General features: G+C 47.9%; 1 protein-coding gene across 1 annotated transcript in view; it reads right to left on the bottom strand.

Annotated features, from left to right (window-relative positions):
- LOC106721829 (zinc finger protein 665-like) overlaps positions 1–19,865 on the bottom strand; it is a 43,375-nt gene that overhangs the window by 9,219 nt on the left and 14,291 nt on the right. Inside the window, exon 3 of the mRNA XM_025216725.1 lies at positions 15,291–16,344. Coding sequence (XP_025072510.1) covers positions 15,291–16,344 — 1,054 coding nt within the window. The remainder of the gene's footprint in view (positions 1–15,290; positions 16,345–19,865) is intronic.

Below are 19,865 nucleotides of genomic sequence, written 5' to 3'. Positions count from 1 at the left end.
CTCTATCTGTATGGCTTATGGCTATATCCTATTTTACTTTACCTTTATGTGCCTAAAGGACATGTGTGCAGCTGGGAAACTGCATTTTTGGGCACTTACATGGTTTGGGATTCTATTTTGCCCTGCATTAAAGCAGACTTGCTCTGTATACGTACCTGCTGGAAGTAAAGTGGAGGAAGAGAAGGGGATTTCAACCACTTAGCCCAGTGGTTGTCAACCGGGTGTATGCGTACCCCTGGGGGTACTTAAAAAGGTCGGAGGAGGTACAGGGGGGCAGCTCTGGCAGAGGCCGGGGGAGCACATCCCCCCCCCCCAGTCAGAGTGTGGGGTGGAGGCGGCTGCCACTGCGTGCTGGGCTTTGCACACCACTGCAGCTGGCCCGGGAGTGGTACGAGGCTGCCAGGCTGCACTGTGGCCCCTGCCCGCCCAGCGGTGGGATGCATGTGGCATCGCACTGCTCCCAGGGCAGCTGCAGCAGGGAGCAAAGCCCAGAGTGCAGCAGTAGCCGCCTCTACCCTGCGCACAGATCTGGGGGGCACGTCCCCCTGGATCTCTGCCAGGGTGTGCACAATGGCAGGAGCTCCCCTGTACCTCCTCTGACCTTGGATGAGCCGCCCGGGCTCCGAATGTCCCACGACCCGGTCTGGCCGAGGCCCCATTCACCCCAGCCCGTCTGTGCCCCACTCCCTCCTTCACTGCAGGGGCTGTGATCTGCCTCCCTCCCCCAAAGACTTACCTGCAAGGTGTGTGTGGGGGGGTATGCATATGCATGCACACTCAGCCCCCCCAAAATAATTTTAATATAAAGCGGTACATGAGCTGCAACTTTGAGACAGAAGGGTTACACTTGTTAAAAAAGGTTGGAAACCCCTGATTTAGTCTAAGAGTGTATAGGTTTGTGTACACACACACACACACACACACGGTCAAACCTATTTCACAAGATAGTTGCCCAGCCACAGCCACAGCCACAGCCACACACACACACACACACACACACACACACACACACACACACACACACACACACACACACACACACACACATTTGGGCAAACCTATTTCACCGGGCAGCTGCCCAGCCCTAGCAGGCTCTTACTAAGCAAGCCCAGTAGGCTTACATGTGCTTGGGCATCTGCTCAAGAGCCAGAAGTGGCGGGAGACTGGCTGCTATACGTGCAAACATTCCTAACGGCAAGAGCCTGTGCAAACCGAACAACCATCCCACTCCACAATCGACTCCCAGAGGCGAAGGAGAAAAGACAGAAACCATCCCCAGTGGGAGAGCCCTTTTTGCACAACGGCCACACCATCTGACTTCACAGTCTTTGACCTTCACCAAACCTACACAAAGATGGGCTTGGGAATAGGCATTTATCTCTACTGGATGCCAAAAACAAGGGACTTAACAGAGACATCGGTTTTATGGCTGATTTTGAGTTACTTCTCCCCTTCCCCCTGCTAACTCCCCTTTGCTCCACTAACCGCCCACAAGGATCGAGTTCTTTCATCCCTCCAATTTAGCTTGCACCCTAACTGATCCTTTCCCCGGGCATGATGAAGAGCACGCAATTCCCAACGCCTTGTCTGGTATCTCTCTCAACAGCATTAGCTGGTCTAAAAAGAAAAAAGATATCCTCTCCTTCCACCAATTTCATTTCAGTTATGGCAGCAGCTCTGGGGCCCACAGACCCCTGGAAACAAGGATCGGTGCAGAGACACAGCCCTGTCCACCCCTAGCATTTCCTCCGGGATCTCTCCCCATTACCTGGAGTCTCTGGCTCTAGAGCTGGTTTCAGCAGAGCCTGGGGCTAGTTGCAGCCACCGGAGAAAGTCCCCCTGGCCTTGGGCAGGCTCCTGCTGGGGGAGCAGAAGCGAAGCTTCGGGCTCCTTGTTCACAATAGAAGCAACAGCAATATGTGACCTAGGAAGCTCTGCCCCAAAATGATTAACAGAGAGAGCAAGAGGAAAAAAAAGAGCAGCCTCCTTTCTCTTAGCAATAGCCAGAGCCCTCTAGTGGCAACACAACTCTCCCTCCCCCTGCCATGATCCAGGTCAGAAACGCCCACCAGGAGCTGAAATACAGAAATGTGATGAGAAAGGACTTTCAGGCCATCAGACAAGAGAACAATCCAACCCAAAGCATGGACGTTGAAAGCCAGACATGTTTCAACTGGAACGTGCACATTTTAGTCCCTGCGGCTAAAAACAGACCACTGATTCCCCCCTCCACCTGTGTGGCACGAAGATGACCCTCTCCACCCACCTCCCCTCCCACCAATTGGGACTAATTTGCGTTAATTGTATTTAGGCTGCATGTGGAAAGGACTGTTCCAGGACGGTCTTGGTGCCCGGCAAAGCTCGGGACAGTCAGCCTTGAACCACTCTTTTGTTTTCAGCCTGAAGGTAATAACCCATGGGAGTATTTTCCCAAGGCTTGCCGTGGGTTTTCAACCACCGTCTCTCACCGACTGACCACCTCAATTTACATTTTAACTGACTGGCTTCCTTGCATGCTGGCCTCTGCCTGCTTTCCCACTCCATCCGGGAAGAGCGCAGGCCATCTGCAGATGCTTCGTCAGCCTGACAAAGGATATTTGTACCCGAAAGCTTGCAAAGAAGACTTTTCCCAACCATTTGAGCTGGTCTAATAAAAGATATCTGATTTACCCAAAGAACCTTGTTTCCCTTTTCAATCACTAGGCAGCTTTAGATCACTTCTATAATGCTTCACTAAAAGCAGTTCTCTTGTTCGGACAGAAATCAGTTCAGGAGAGTCCTCCAGCCTGCTCTAAGCAGACGGTCCAGCTAAGTGACTACAAGGCTCCCTGCTGCCCTATCCTCTCTGGATCTGTGATCTAAATTGACTTATAAAGCCACCTGGAAGGGGCTGTGTATCCAAATATATCAGCATCTTTTGCCCCCCATGGAAATCCCAGCTTTTGTGATTTTTAATTACTGACTTTTGTTGAAACAATCAGGCCCCTCTGTGCCTTCCATAAGAATGTCCCTCACCTCAGTTTCTCCACGCCATCCTCCTCTTCAGAGGCAGACTTTATTTCTACATCCCATTATTACTAAATTTCTCAAGAGATGGATACAGGCTTTTTTTCCTGGCGGCTCTGTGATCACCATCACCTCCCTGGGATCTCAGACTGGTGCTGACAGGCTTCATGTGGCCTCCTCATCTGATCCTGTTCCCTGTGTCACCTAGCCCTGCCATAACTGCAGCTGGAAGAGGGGAAGAGGGTCAGGTCTTGGTGCCTGATCTTCCTTTCCCCCACATTCAGCATTAAAGACAGAGGGAGAAATTCTGTTTCTCTCTATACCTAATACGGAGCGGCTGGCGAAAGTCCTGCCTTACCTGGCCTGGATCAGGAAACCTGTTTAGACACGTAGTTCTCCTGTACTTTCAACAGGGATCAGCCAAGTACACAGCTCATGCACCCCTGGAGGTGAATTTTATTTTTCCTTGCACAGGTACTCACCTATCCCGTTCATTTCAATGGGCAGCACTTAAATACCGCCAAGGATGGATCCCCGGTTATGCAGGAGGTGTCTAGCTCTCCATTCATTTCAATGGGGAATTTTAACCTGTGCTATGAGGCCACTACCTGTTCAGAATAACGTGCACAGGTTTAGCAGCGCCTCTCATCTGAACAGCTAGACATTTACATGGGTAGTAGCATAAAGCTCCTCCTCCATAAAAAGTCTGGAGATTAAAGCACCAGAGCAGTGTTTCTCGAAGGTGGGACTCAAAGGTTGTGTAGGTGGGACTTCAACTCATTGCCCAGTTGAAAAAGTCAAAGTTGTTTGCACAGTTAGACTGGCCTAATGGACTTGCAACAACCCAGGTGGAGGGGGTGTCTTCCTGCAGGGCACAGGCTGACCTGAAACAAATGGATCATCAGCCCACTCCAACCTCCTGTGTAAGCTGGACATGTGGTGAATGGTTTTAGAAGTGTGATTTCAGGATAGTTTTAGAAATGGAGAAAATCCGCTAGCATCCCACAAGGAGTGGTGATCTAATAACAAAAGGCCGGAGCAAGCGGAGTGTTGTATATGAGTGGGCTTTATTTTTCTGAAAGGAAAGTCCAAGACCTTGACTTTCTTCCACCAGGCTTTCTTTTCCTCTCTCCAAACGGAGGCCCACACTCCTTCCTTTTGGGGAATGAGGATCATAGCTCCCAAAAGGCCATTCCTGCATTAAGAAGTGCTGTCATGAGGGTTACCACTTTCCAAACCGTGCAGCCTGGACATTTATTCCAACCCCACATAAAAAGGTTTCAGAGAGGCAGGGCACCCCAAGAAAAACGCTGCTCTCTGCTCCTAAGGTTGTTGATGCCATTTTACCAATGACTCTATCATGCAAAATGCACAAATGACACTGAAAGCAAGGGCTCACTTCTCCTACAACATTCACATCTCAGAGCCACAGAATCAAGCTGCCTCTTACTTGTTCTTCTGTCCCCAGGAGGCTTTTCTACTTGGCTGTCTAGCTTCAACAGAAAGGTTCGCTCCATCCTGTCTGGCCTATTGCCTGGTGATTATGTTACTTTCCTGTCATGTAACAGGAAGTCCGGGTGAGGGTGATCCCCTGCCCTCCATTAATGCTGACTTTCTGAAGGAACATCTTGAGAAGCTGGATACCTTCAAGTCAGCCGGCCCTGACAATCTTCACCCCAGGGTACTCAAGGACCTGGCGAGCATCATAGCCCAGCCTCTAGCACGGATCTTTGAAAACTCTTGGCGCTCTGGTGTAGTGCCCGAAGACTGGAAGAAGGCCAATGTGGTGCCTATCTTCAAGAAAGGGAGGAAAGTGGATCCAGCTAACTATAGGCCCATCAGCCTGACTTCTATCCCGGGGAAGATCTTAGAAAAGTTTATTAAAGAGGCCATCCTTAATGGACTGGCCAACGCCAACATCTTAAGGGATAGCCAGCACGGGTTTGTTGCGGGTAGGTCTTGCTTGACCAATCTCATTTCCTTCTACGACCAGGTGACCTATCACCTGGACAAGGGAGAAGAGATTGATGTCATATATCTTGACTTCAAAAAAGCCTTCGATCTGGTGTCCCATGATCGCCTCTTGGAGAAACTGGCCAATTGTCGCCTTGGGTCCTCCACGATCCGCTGGCTGGAAAATTGGCTCCGGGGTCGGACCCAGAGGGTAGTAATCGATGGAAGTCACTCATCGTGGTGTCCTGTGACCAGTGGGGTCCCCCAAGGCTCTGTCCTTGGACCCATACTGTTCAACATCTTCATTAATGATGTGGACACTGGAGTCAGAAGCGATCAGAACTGGCCAAGTTCGCCGATGACACCAACCTCTGGGGCAAAGCATCCACACCAGAAGACAGGCAGGTTATCCAGGCTGACCTGGACAGGCTCAGCAAGTGGGCGGACGAGAATCTGATGGTGTTCAACGCCGATAGATGCGGCGGCTAGTAAAGTGACCAAAACGCTGGCTTGCATCCATAGATGCTTCTCAAACAAATCCCGGGATGTCATTCTCCCCCTGTACTCGGCCTTAGTGAGGCCGCAGCTGGAGTACTGCGTCCGGTTTTGGGCTCCACAATTCAAAAAGGATGTGGAGAAGCTTGAGAGAGTCCAGAGAAGAGCCACGCGCATGATCAGAGGTCAGGGAAGCAGACCCTACGATGACAGGCTGAGAGCCCTGGGGCTCTTTAGCCTGAAAAAGCGCAGGCTCAGGGGTGATCTGATGGCCACCTACAAGTTTATCAGGGGTGACCACCAGCATCTGGGGGAACGTTTGCTCACCAGAGCGCCCCAAGGGATGACGAGGTCGAATGGTCACAAACTACTTCAAGATCGTTTCAGGCTGGACATAAGGAAGAATTTCTTCACTGTCCGAGCCCCCAAGGTCTGGAACAGCCTGCCACCAGAGGTGGTTCAAGCACCTTCATTGAACACCTTCAAGATGAAACTGGATGCTTATCTTGCTGGGATCCTATGACCCCAGCTGACTTCTTGCCCTTTGGGCGGGGGGCTGGACTCGATGATCTTCCGAGGTCCCTTCCAGCCCTGATGTCTATGAAATCTATGAAATGTAGAAGGTTGTGGTTCAGATACCTTCAGGAGAAGATGAAGTTCAAACGTGGGTCATCTGTGTTTTTCCCTGCTGTGGGCACTGCCACTGTCATCAAACAGCTGCTACGTATGGATTTTGGTTGACTACAATTTCAGGCATTTATGCTGTACTTTCCCATGTTCATAGTGAAACTGAAGTGTGGTAGAGTGCCTCTGGGTAGTACTGAGCATGTCGCTGTGGAAATATAGCGGTGTAAGGACTTTAGGTGAGTACCCACAATTCAGAGTTTGGCAGAGTAACTTTGACTCTAAAATGTGTGCAAGTGCACTTCCATGCCTTAGCAGTTAAGTCAAATTCTGCCTGAAGCTTCCCCTTTGCATTTTCCTGTGCTTGCCTTTGGTTTCAATGTCAGGTGGTTTGCTCATCTTCTAGCTTTGTGGCCAGCCTCAGTAGCGCTCAACTCAGTGAAAGCTAAACTTCACTGTATCGGACGTAGGCACGGTGAGATAGTATGTTACCTCTTCCACAGCACAGGGCTTCCAAACTGCAGAGAAGACGCCATCATTTCACTTCACCACTGGTACATGAACCAATAAAGTTTGGAAGTATTTGGGGCCTCCACTGCCAGGCACAGCATGAGCAACCCAGCTCTTCCCTTCTCCTGGCCACAGACTTCTCAGTGCCTCCCCCCTGCCATGTGCATGGTATGGGCAGCCTGGCTTCTCCCTCTCCCAGCCCAATGTGCTGTACATGCAGTGCACCCTCTAGCTGTGCATGCTGCATGAGAACCTGCCCCCCATGCAGCACAAGAAGTCCATCTCCACCCCACCCCCCAGCCATGCTCATAGCAACTGCCCTGCCCCCATCCTGGTTGCACGCACCACCCACCTGCATGCGGGCAGCACATGCAGCCCACAGGCTGCCAGGTGGAAAGCCCTGTGCTGCATACCGTGTCTACCATAGTGGAAGGGGAGGAGGTTGTAGCACTTTACACCTGCTAGAATAGTAAGTGGAGCAACCTCTATACAGAGATAAGGCCTAAGGTTTTTGTCCTTCAATTCTGAAAGGCACATTGTGTGACTTGAGGCTTGTGAGTTGTCTCATGGAGGTAAATAACATTATTTCCTTGTGTTTCCAGGACCAAGACCTAGAGCAGGAAAATGAACTTCAGGTTGCCAAAGACAGAATAAGATCCCATGGCTGGAAAATGAACTTGGACAAACTAAGTAACTATTTGGCATCCAAATCCCATGTGGGTTGTTGCCAGGCATAGTTTTGCTACCTGTGTATATGTGTAAATACCTGCATGCCTACCCAGCCAGCATGTAGCCCTCTGGGCTTATGCCTGCTGGGCTCACCCACTTACATGTCCATACTGTCCAGATAGAGCCACAACCTGTGATTAATTGCCAAATATTTCAGTTTCCCAGCCTGAAAACCAGGGGTGACGTTATTCATGTGCCTTCCAGTGTGGGTTGCAAGCCTTAACTAAGTACAATTTGTGAGGCATTAGGAATGCCAAACACTGATTGCAATACAGCTCACAGCCGTTAGGCCTCTGTCTAATCCATTAGGCCAGTGTTTTCAGTCATTTAGATGCAAGGCACCACTTTTTAGATGCAAGGTACCCTTTGCCAGATTCAAGGCAGCCCTTGGAAAATGCCAGTTCTTAGCTTTCGCTTGTTTTTTTTTTGACTGTGGGAAAATAATAAGAGCAATTCTTCTGTAACAAACCCAGAAAACCCACAAACAGCTCAGAATTTTTTGACGCCATGGATTCCTATTTAAAATCTCTAGGATTATCCGGTGAATCAGGTGTGGGTGTTTCCATACCTAACAGTGGGTATATTGAGTGATGCCCCCTGTCATCATTAAAAGGCTCCCATGGCACCCCAGGGTACTTCAGTTCACCACGTTAGGTCCCATACAGCACTTGGCCACTTGAGGGAATGATTTTAACAGAAGTCCTTGCCTGCTGCCTGCCATGAGCTCAGCTGGGTGAGACTGGGCATAACCCTCTGCCCCTTTTCTCACACATCAGCCTCAGCACCTCCTCACACCAGAGACCCGGGGCTAAAGATCTGCCAGGTAAATACAAACTCATGCTTTTAGCTCTGGAGGTTCACAGGTCACAGCCAAGAGGGTACCCACATGGGAATGCCACTATGAAGGCATCCAGCCATTTACTCCCAATAGTATTAAGGAGCGCAGTACAGAAATACCAGTGCACTGCTAGTATACCCAATAAAGCATTCTTAGTGTGCATGCAGCCAAGCTGTTTTCTATCAGGATAGTAAAAATACCTCCCACAAGTGATACCAGCTGCACCAGTGACCATGTGGCTTTGCTAGTCTGAGTGCATCACCATACAAGGGGTTTCTGTGCATGCAGCTCTTCATCCCTCTGACCAATATAGGACACTGGCTGGGGCCCGCAGTGCACAACTAAACCTAGTGCATATGACTCTGCAGCTGTTCCTGGAAACTGTGTGGGGCCAAGACTCATTACATATTTCCAAATATTTATTGTTGAGTTCAAACGCCATGTTTTCCCAAATCAAAGAAATGTCCGCAATTAGCCTTGTTTCATAGCAGAGCTGGTCCACATCTTTGTTAAATGAAGAGGTTTAGTTTTCCATTAAAGATTTGCTCCCCACCCCCAGCAGAATTTTTTCACAAAAATTGTTAGGAAAAAATAAGTCCTTTTCCTGAAAAACGTGTTGTAACCATTTTATTGACATTTCACAGGAAACACTATGGAAATTACTATCAAAAGAGTTATATTTTTAATGAAAACCCCGTTTTTGGTAAATTACACAAGTGCTAGAACCGTTTTCATGAGATTCTTATTGAAAAGCTTGTTTCAAACATTTTGTGAAAAATTCTAGTAAAATGAAAAAGACTTCATGTAGAAAACTGCAAAATGACAGCAACTTAAACATTTTTTGGAACTGCTCGAATTCACAGTTTAGCTGGTGTCTTCCTCTCTCTGTTGTTTTATTTTATTTTTTAGTTATCTCAAACTAAAAAAAGAAGTCACTGGTGGGTTGGTTTTTTTTACTAGAGGGAAACATACATTTTTTCACCCTTGCATAACTCCATAGCAGATGAGTAAATCAAGCTGAAACCTTAAAAGGGAAAATTAACTTCGGGCAGATGTAAAGCTTGGAAAATACTGGAACTTATTCATGTTGCAGAAGGTATTATGGAAAATGCATTACAACCTTAATTACAGCAGGTGTAACCAGACTTCACAATTATTAACCATCATTATTAATAATAAACATTTAGATGCTGCCATAACATTATATGCTGTTTTACAGAGGTTAAAAACAAGGTAATTTTCCTGCCCCAAAGAGCTTACAATCTAGGGGCTTGATTCTATGTTTGATCACAATGTCCCATGATATTCATGATAAAGGATCAAGGCCTATTTGAACCAAACCTAGGACATGAAGCTAGATGAAGGAAGGAGACAAGGAAAGGAAAGATGGGCATTACGAGAAATTATACACAACATGAGCCATGAAATAACAGATCTAGTCATGTACGCTCTGATATTTCTAAGCTGACAATAGGGTAGGAAAGAACATTTTGGGAGGTGAGTGGTGATAGTTTTAGTAAATGTGGTAGATAGATACCCACATGCTGCATTGGACTGATGATGTCCCATGGCTGCTCACCCTTTTCCTAGCAATCCAGAGTGCCCACGCTTTCTTCTAACTCCCCTGAGCAGCCTCCTCCACCTGCCAGAAGAAACCTCCCCTTCTTCATTTTTTTTTTAGGGTCAGAAGAGACCTATTAGATCACTGAGTCCGACCCCCTGCCCATCTTTCCTCCAGATGTTTAAAATTTCTCCCAAAATGACTCTGAAGGAGTCAGTCTGGGGAGGGAATCAGTTTCCTGTGGATTTAGTTAATATTAACGATGATCATTTGTGGCTAGAATTCAAGCGTTATATTGGAAATAGCCATTTCAAATGGGTCTAGCCCTGGAATGTTTCATTTATGAACAGTCAAGCTCTGGTCAGGAACCAGGAGTCGATAGTACTAGGCAGTGCTCAAATACAGGATAAAAGGATGACGCCTGCCCCAGAATGCTTAAGATATTGATCTACACTACCCCAGGTCATCAGACCTTCAAATCATCACATCATTATGTGCAGCCAACCTGTTTTTGGTCATTCTAGGAAGCAAGATGCATTGGTCAAAACTTTCTTTTCCTGGAGAGTCCTGCACATGGTACTAAGGCATATGACAAATATTAAAAATAACAATGATACACTTGCTTTAAAAAATCTTTTTTTTTTAAAAGAGAGCTCTAAAAGTCCCAAACCAGGTATTTTATATATAATTTATTATTTACAAAATCAAAAAACCTGGGGAGAGGGAAAATTCGCCAGTGGAATACCCAGTGGGAAAAGCTGCATAAGGAAATCACAAGATATCCAAGTCTCTAGTTAAAAGAAAATGAAGCCAAATTGCTTGAACTTGTTCAAACTTGTTCCTTTAGAACTACAGGGATCTAAAAATATGAGGTCAGATTGGAAAAACAAACAGAGCCAGCAAATCTCTTTACATAACTGGAAAGAGATAATGTCGGCTACTGAGAGAATCACAAACTTCTCCTCTTGGAGAGAATACCAGTAGGAAAACTCGGATTGAGATTTTCACACCTCGTCCTTCCAAAACGAAGCAGAGAGAAAATTCACAGTCATAAGGTGAAGGGATGACAAGGGATTTGGGTGCAGTATCTCCAATTCTTCTTGAATTGCCTCAGAGTGAAACACTCCTGACCTGAAATTAGAAAAGTGCTGCAAACCTTCCTCCAGTTCCTAATACTGTAGTTTTAAGGAAATGACCTTCTTTATGACAATGGAAATGTATTTAGGATTCCTGTGGCTTTTGCCAATCAATGTCCCTCAGCAAGAGCAAATAGAATTGATGAAAATAAAGAGTAGCCCTGAAATATTAACAGGAAGAGGGAAACTGTTTCCTCTGAACAACCTGAACAAATAGGTTAAATGATTAAAACAAGATTATATCTTTTATCACAATTTCTCGCTGGTTGGGAGTCCTAACCAAGACTCTGCGCTACTTTATTCCTTCACTGTTTTAAATTTGTTGCCTAGTTGTGTTAGAAAGTAATTTGTGCTGGCGACAATTTTCTCTTTTAAAAAAGTAGTAATTAGAATAATCTTAAACTCCGCCCCCCCCCGGAGAACATGGCATATTCAGAATATGTGAGGTTACTTGGTAATAGAAAGGACATTTCTCTGGGATTCTTGCTAATATTTGCCCTGTGGACATGCACAGAGACATTAACCAGATCAAGTGTGGAGGCACATGCTATATAAACATATACTTAATAGCAGTTCCTGTCCAGACCAGCTGCAAACCTGCTCCTGATGTATAGCAAGAGGGTTTTGATAATATCATTTGTTGGACCATCTGCCTAATACAGTTAGTCCAATGAAAGGTATCACTAAAAAAAACATGCTTTTCATGTATTTCCTGGACCATCGTGGACAGAACAACACTCTAACCCTTGTTTATGAGGGTTGTTCACAGGGTTTTTAAGAATAAGTTAGACAACCACTTATTTAGGATGCTTTAGAGATGATTCTGCTTTGAGTACAGGGTTAGACTTGATGACTTCCTGAAATCCCTTCCAGTCCTACTTTTCTATGGTTCTATAATGAGCAAAGCAGAGGTGAAAAGAGAACCAAAAAAAAAACTATGGCAGTATTTGCTTCTCTTTTTTTTTTTTGGAAAAAGGACACCTTGGCCTGCTGGGTGACATGGGGCAAGTCACGCTTTCCCTTTCTAAACTGTGGATCTTGATTCTGAGCTCTTTGAGATCTACTGACATCATGTTTCTATTTAGGAGCTGGTTTTTAGATTCTTAAGGGAGTTAGATGCCTCTTGGCAATTCCCAGCTTTTATGTCACAACGCAATAGCATGTGTTATACTCTCTTTCTTTGCCAGAAGAATCCAATTTTAGTGAAACCTTCACCTTTTTCTTTCACAGTAAAGCAGTTTCATTATCCAGCTTACCAGGAGGAAGGGCCAGAGAAGCCCATGGAGATGAGATGCTCCTGCAAAAAAAGTTCTGTAATTTCTGTGGTGTCCCAGAAGGAACTTCTCCTATGGGCAGGTTACCTCATCATCGTTATGAAAGGGTTTTTGGCCCTTTGCTGTTAAGCACCTAGCACTTGCCACTGTCAGAGATGGGGCCCTGGGGTAAGAGGGCCATGTATCTGGTTCAGTCTGCCAGTTCCTGTTCTGAAGTCTTCAGTTCCATAGTTCTTGAAGCCCCCAGCAAGGTGATAAGAGCTGGTATTTTATTTCAAAACAGTCTGAGTTTTATTAGCTGCCACCCCAGTGGTTTCAACCATTTTTTTATATATTTTACTTTGTCTTATAATAGTAACAAGCTTTTGAAAGTGGACAGAAAAGCAGACTGAATAACATAAAAGCCCATAGGTAAGCAATTTGGCAAGATGAAAACCAGGGTTTCAGAGACTGGTTTGTTCATGTCCTGTTGTTCTTTGTGACCATTTGTACAACGTTTTGTTCATGTGGGTGTTCAGTGACCATTTGATTAACAAGGAACAAAATGTGTGTTGTGACAAAAAAAATAATTGGGGAGGGGAAGAGTTTTTAAAGGTTAGATCCTCCAATCAGGCAACAGAATCTAAACCATGTAACAGTCCTTGTCATAATACTATGTAGCTGCTGACATACTAAGGTGATGAAGTCCATAATAGATAGATAGATAGATAGATAGAGATGAATGGATGGATGGACAGAAAGATACATCCAGGAATAGACACATAGAAGAGAAGGGGGCCATACGGGAATAGACATACACACTAACAAAAAGAGGTGTGTTTTGGGATGAATGGACAGATAGGTGGGTAGGACGGCAGACAGATGGACAGATAGCACAGGTCAAACAGCAAATCACAAATACTGAATAGTTGACAAAATACTTGCTACATTTTGTGAACAATCCCTATTTCAAGTCTGTTCAGAAAAACTACTCAAATGATTTCAAATAACAGACATTTTCTTATCAACGAACACTGGCTTGCAGGAAATTTGCTAACAGAAAAAAGAAATCCAGTGAACTCTGTGAAATAAATGGTATCCACAGCCAGGCTTGTTTAACATCATCTTCCACCCAGCGGCGCTGGCCAGCAGTTATGGCTGGAGTGGACCACAGTCCCACTGCATACAGCAGTGGTGCACAGGAGTTTGGGACAGGACATGAAGGAGAATCCCATTCTGGTTGGCTAGCCCTGCTGCAGGTACTCTTCAGAGGCAGAAGGCAGTTGCTTCAGTCCTTCCACAAAGTGCTGCTCACATGAGGTTACTGCTCCACCCCACTGAGAACCTCCAGATTTGCAGTGCCCATAGGTGCACTGGGGTCAGCACAGCGCCAGCACGGAGCCACCGTCGACATTCCCTGCAGCGCCACCTTCCTCACACTGACAGTGTCCCAGGTTCTTCGGCTCGGTGGATCTCACTGGAACACAGCCCAGAGGTGTTCATCTATAGCTGCTCTTTGCCTGGGTGAGTGAAGGGAGACATTCAGGAAAGGCCTAGAGAGAGCAGCAAAAGGAGCCCACAGCTGGCCCCACTCTTCTGGGATCACCATGGGTTTCTTACATGAAGAAGCTAAAAAGTGCCCTGTCAAAGACCAGGGCTGAAGTCTGGCCAGGCTAGTTCAAGGCCTCTAAGTCTGCTCTTTGCATGGTTTGTCTTTGCCACAGCTGTCACTGGGCTTCTGCCTTCCAGGCTGGAGAGGCTGCCAGGAAGGAGACAGGCTGCTGTCCAGCTGGGATGTCCATGCATTCAGCCCCTCTGGCTCTGAGTGACCTCCAAGGCTCACCCGCAGCCAAGGCTCTTGCATTCTGCTGGTGTGTCTGGGAATCCCCCAGACTTGATTCAATCCCATGGGACAGGGAGAAGAACAAGCTCCAGATGAAGCCATGGCCAGCTGGAGCCACGGCAGCAAAGACAAGGTGGCTCACAGCTACTCCTTCTAGACCCAAATGGGCAGGGACCATTGTGAATGAGTTGGGTGTGGTGACAGGTGAAGGGGCAATGGTGATGGGTGGGTGGGAGAGACTGGGGGTAATCTAACTCAATCCACAGCACCTGTCTCCTCCCAACCTCCAATTCCAGCCCCTCACTAGCGGGAGATCCAGCTCTGAGACAAACTGGAGCTCATGGGTTACTTTTATTTTTGGTTTCAATATTTTGTTCATGGTGATTTGTTCCCATCAGGCACAGTTCTGTCCCCACGCCATGCATGCGCAGGGGAGGAGTGAGGGTTCCCCCTTTACTCTCATGGCCAGATCTGGGATCACAACTATATGTGTCAGTGGGCATAGAGGTTATTTACAGAGTGAAGCAAGAGCAACAACCCCTGCTTTTCGAAACCCATCAGCTGCTAGCTTCGAGTCTAAATAATGATGTATGAGAGAGACAGAGCTCAGTGCTGGGAAAGGAGTCAGCTCCACGGCCCTACAGAAGCAGGAGTAATGTAGACAACATGTGCACACACACACACACACACTCTCACACGTACATCGCTGAGCAGTGCTGCCTTCTTCCCCTCCTTCTGCCATGGAGAAATCAGTTCTAAGGAGAAAGGAGCTCAGCCCATGGTCCAGGTTCAACTCAGCCTTCCAGCTAGCACTCTCTATGAAAGGCCCAGTGAAGGTGCCACAGCTGGGGCTGTTTTTGTGATGTAGCCCCCTGCTGTGCTGCAGATGTGGCATGACAGAAGGCCCCTGATTCTCAGTTACAGTGAGCTCTGACAAACAGGGTCCTTGAAGAGGGTGTGATTGTAATCTACAGCTGCCATCAGTGCTGGCTTAAGGTGAGGAGCAAGGTATGCATGAGAAAGAGAGCCAAGCTGTAGGAAACCCCAAAGTAACAAGCAAACAACTGCGCACACACTCAATGATACAGGCACATGCACCCGTACAACACACATGTGCATGCACACCGGTTAAAATGCGCACCCACATTCCTTGAGCCACCACATATCCTTCTACCCAGTCTTCTCAACAAGTGTTTCTCCCAGAAGCCAGCTGCACTCCCCCTAGGTCACCCTGCTACCTCCTGCTTGCTCCTCTCTGCCCCATGCCCTAGCAATCACACAGTTCCCTGCCCCCAGCTCCTGGGGGTCCCTCGCTGCAGGGAATGGATGATTCAAAAGGTTGGAGTGGGGTAGTGCCACAGGGGCAGGAAGGTGTCATTGTTCTCTCCTGAGTGGGTCCTCTCGTGTCTTTTGTGGTGGGAACTGCGACTGAAGCTCTTCCCACAATAAATGCAGATGTAGGGCTTCTCCCCAGTGTGGATGCGCTGATGTTGCGTAAGGGTAGACTTGTCGGTGAAGCACTTCCCGCAGTCGGGGCACTTGTAGGGCTTCTCACCTGTGTGGATGCGCTGGTGCCGAGTCAGGTTGGAGCTGACGCTGAAGCGCTTGCCACAGTGGGTGCACGTGAAGGGCTTCTCGCCCGTGTGGATGCGCATGTGCTTGACCAGGTCCGAGTTCTGGGTGAAGGTCTGCCAGCACTCTGCGCATGTGTTGGGGACCTCCAGGGTGGGGGTTTTCTTCTTCACCTTGATCTCCTTAGGCTTGGGTGGGGTGCCCTCTGTGCCACGGTGCATGCACTTGCCCCGGCCCTTGGCGGGTGGGTTACGCAGGTGCCGCTTGCGGTGGGAGCTGCGGCTGAAGCTCTTGCCACAGTCAGCACACTTGTAGGGCTTCTCACCTGTGTGGGTGCGCTGGTGCTGGGTGAGGGTGGACTTGTCAGTGAAGCTCTTCCCACAGATGGGGCACTTGTAGGGCTTCTCGCCTGTGTGGATGCGCTGATGCCGCACAAAGTTGGAGCTGACGCGGAAGCTCTTCCCGCAGTAGCTGCACTCGTAGGGCGTCTCACCCGTGTGGATGCGCTGGTGGGTGATGAGGGTGGAGCTCTGCCGAAAACTCTTCCCGCAGTCCGTGCAGATGAAGGGCTTGTCCCCCGTGTGGATGCGCTGGTGGTTCACCAGGTCCGAGCTGTGCAGGAAGCTCTTGCCACACTCTGAGCAAAGGTTGGGCCGGTCGCCCTTCGGGGGTGGCTGGTAGACAATCGTCTCCTCCTCCGGAGGACTCCGCTTTGGCTTCTCCGACTTGCGCTTGTTTTTGGTGGGCTTCTTCTTCTCTAGGTTCTTGGCCATGTTGGCCTTGGACTTTTTGGGAGACATCTTGGGCAAATGCGCAGTCTGGAGAATGTTTCACCTTCTTGCACTCCCTCGCAGTGTTGTCTTCTGCTGGAACAGAGAAGGAGCCCAGAGATCAGCTGTTATGGCGAGGACAGGGGGGTCGAGGGCTGGAAGGGATCTCCTTGGTCCTCAAGTCCGGTCCCTGGCTATCGCAGGCAGCCACATCATACAGCCTTGACCCTACACTAATCAGGCCCAACTCCCAGCTGGTGAGGTTTTTTGGGGACCACCTTTCCTCTGACAAACTTCTTCAGCACCTCACTGCTCTGATAGTTAGAAACCTGCTCCTGGTTGTCACCCTAAATGTAATCATGGCCCAGGTGCACCCATCTCTTCTTGGACTCACATTAGTCTTAATAGTTCTTTTTCTCCCTGTGCTATGTCTCATACCTCCTCTTAGCCTTTCTTTGGCCAGACTAAGAGTGCCAGGCTTTTCCAGTCTCCTCCTAGAACAGGTTCTTCATGCCTCTGATCATCCTGGCAGCCCTGATCTGCCCTGCTTCATCTTTCTTAAACGTGAGTGTCCGTGGTTGCCCCTCAGTTTTCCAGATTTACTGTCCACTGCTCTGTTAGTGCAGCACTGAGCATAACAGGTTTCAAAGCATTACTGTTATGACAGACCCTGCTCCTACGACCTCAAAAACATAACAAAATCATTAGAATTCATGGTTTCTACGCATACCTATCACAAAACGTGGTATACCTCATCTAATGCAACAGATGCACTCACAGAAACTCTGTTGGTGAAACTAAGCAATGGGTAGGCTCCAGAATGAATTTGCTCACTTGTGGCAATTTCTACTCCTTTCTGTCCCCTTCCCTTTGAAGTGATCAAATTAATTAACAGAATTAGGTTAGACTAAAGGAATTGTTCTAACTTGTACTGAGCTAGGACTGTAACTGCTTCTTTACCAAAGCTGAGGAAGGGCATTTGATATCTGGAGGGTGTCTGACATCTCCCAGCTATACAGGTTTGTCCAATAAAAGTTACTGCCTCCCCTCACAAAGCCTAAGGACTCAATAAATAAGACAGGTGTGAGGAGTATCAAAAGGGAGGGGACTTGAAATCAGACAAGAGGTCAGTGGCAGAGCCGGGACAGGTACCCAGGTGTCATCCCTTCCAGGGAAATCCCCAGATTATTGGTTTATACCAACTCTCCGCTTAGCTTAGAGCCCCACAGGTCCCTTGTCACCAAAGTGCCACATTGCCTGACAATCTCCAATGAATGTATCCTTTTACGGTAGAAATGTTATCATCTCATTTGCACAGACTGGAGACTGAGGCTAGGTCAAGAAGCCTTCCCACGGTCACACAGAAAGTCTGTCCATGCTGGGGACTTACATTCAGACTGGGCCTCTCATCCAAACAATTCTGCTCTAGCTCAGTTGCCAGTTAATATATTGGCTTTGCTAGGTGAGGGTCTCTAGTTTATACAATGCAGCAGGTCAGACTAAATAATCCCACTGATCCCTTCTGGTCCAACTGCTCTGTGCTAGACCGGAAGAAAGGAGACCTCAGAGAGAGGAATGGGAATTTTTAATACTTGTCGATAATTTATTTTAGAATTTCCTAGGGTTTTTTCCATAGCACAAGCATGGAAATCACCAAGACAGTTTGAACCCCTTCAAGCATGTAAAAACAACAGAGTCCATGGGGCAGCAGCACGTTCCCTCAGCAGTGTGGGGACTGGGCAGAGGCAGGGACTGCTCACTCCATCGTTTTGAGCTGCGCAAGGAAATCTCAGTTTTCCATTCACTGAACAATGGTCAGAGGCCATGCTGACCAGTGCCACTTAAGGACCTGTGCAGAGAGGGAGAGTGTGCTTTGCTGTGTTTTATGTTCAAAAACCATCTTTGAACATCGAGCAAAACTCTCAGTGCTGTTCATTATTCAAAATACAGAGTGACAGGACCTACCACCCCACATCTGGCTACTCAGGCCTGGGGATATCCCCCACCCACGCCCTGCTGCTGCTGCAGTATATCTAGGGCAGCATTTCTATTTCATAGCTGTACTGGAATCTGGTTCATTGACTCTTCAGCATCCAATATTAGCTACTTCAGGGGAGGGAGGGAGGGAGGGAGGAGTCCTGGAAAGGATACTTATGAAATAACCTGCTCATCCAGGCACCTCCTTTCTAAGCCTAGTCACTCAGAGGCTGATTTGTGCCCTGAGGCAGGGCAGCCGATATCCCTTATAATACTTGTGAACTGTGAATGTTGGCAACTGATGTCAATAATAATAATAATAGTTACAGGCCATAGGACACATAGTTTTGCTTCTACTCCTTCATCACAAGGCCTTTCAAAGAAAAGCTTGTCTTTTCCTGAGTGGTTACAGCTCCAAGGGCCATCAAACCCACTGGGACTTGATTCCTAACAAAGCCTTTGGGAGCCACCCCACGTGATTCAGGGGTGCCCCTGGGTTTTGTATCATACTACACACACTTAGCCCTGGGCGAGGCTCTGTGTATCTCAATACGTACAGGGTATCCAGCAATGCAACGCCTGAGCACCTCACAATTACAGATTGGATTTATCCTCACAGCTCCCAATAAATGAGTCCATTATTTCTTCTCTTTTACAGGGGAAAACCGAGGCACTGGGCGAATCTACACAAGGTGCGTAGCTTGTCAGTACGGCCAGGTAGCGCTGGTGGGCACTAACTGTGATGCCATTGCTACTGCGCAGTAGCAATGCACTGCTGCGCAGTACCTCGCTGCTACTGCACAGTAGGGTCGGAAACAACCCGTGTGCAGCCGGGACTGCGTAGTACCAGCACGCATGGTGCAGTCATGTAATAGTTGCTAAAGCACATATTAAAAGACTGTGCAGTAATAACTGTGCAGTGTGGTGCACATGTAGACGCTGCCAGAGAGAGATTAAGGCTAACACTCTCAAAGGTGACGAGTGATTCTGAATGCTGATTCCAGGTCAAAATTGAGACATCTGAACACAGCTGGCGGGTGGAGGGGACCTCAAGCTGGGCACCCAAATTCCTACCCATTTTAAAAGATCTTAGGTATAAGGGATTTGCTCTATGTCACAATGCTTTGAGGCAGGGCTAGGAAATAAAGACACCCCCCCTGCCCCCCAACCCACCCACACACTGCTCCAGATTTACGGCCATGTCTTGTTTAAGAAGACAGGCATTCACAATCCATCAAATGCATTATTCAAAAGGCTCTTGGATTAATATTGCAGAGTGCTTAGAATGGTGAACACAGCCGAACAGTGGTGAGTCAGGGCTGACAGAGCTGAAGAATTCACCCGTTAGCCCAGCTCTCATGCTTGGGCATACAGGTCACTCTGCTGCAGGGGACTGGCACCAGGCCTGGGCAGCGCTGCAGTCCTGCCCCCCCCTGCAGGGCAGCTGCTCTGGGACTCGCAGCCAAGAGACAGGGAGGTAGGAAGGGGTTGTGTGTGCAGAGAGCCCCTGTCCTGCCTGTCCCCAGCACTTCCCCGAGGTCTCTCTCTATTACCTGGAGTCTCTGGTTCAGGAGCTGGTGTCGGCAGAGCCTGGGGCT

Source organism: Alligator sinensis, unplaced genomic scaffold (assembly GCF_000455745.1).
Source record: "Alligator sinensis unplaced genomic scaffold, ASM45574v1 scaffold1391_1, whole genome shotgun sequence".
NCBI lineage: Eukaryota > Metazoa > Chordata > Crocodylia > Alligatoridae > Alligator > Alligator sinensis.
The sequence above is the reverse complement of the archived record's forward strand: the minus strand, read 5'-3'. Positions and strand labels throughout refer to the sequence as shown.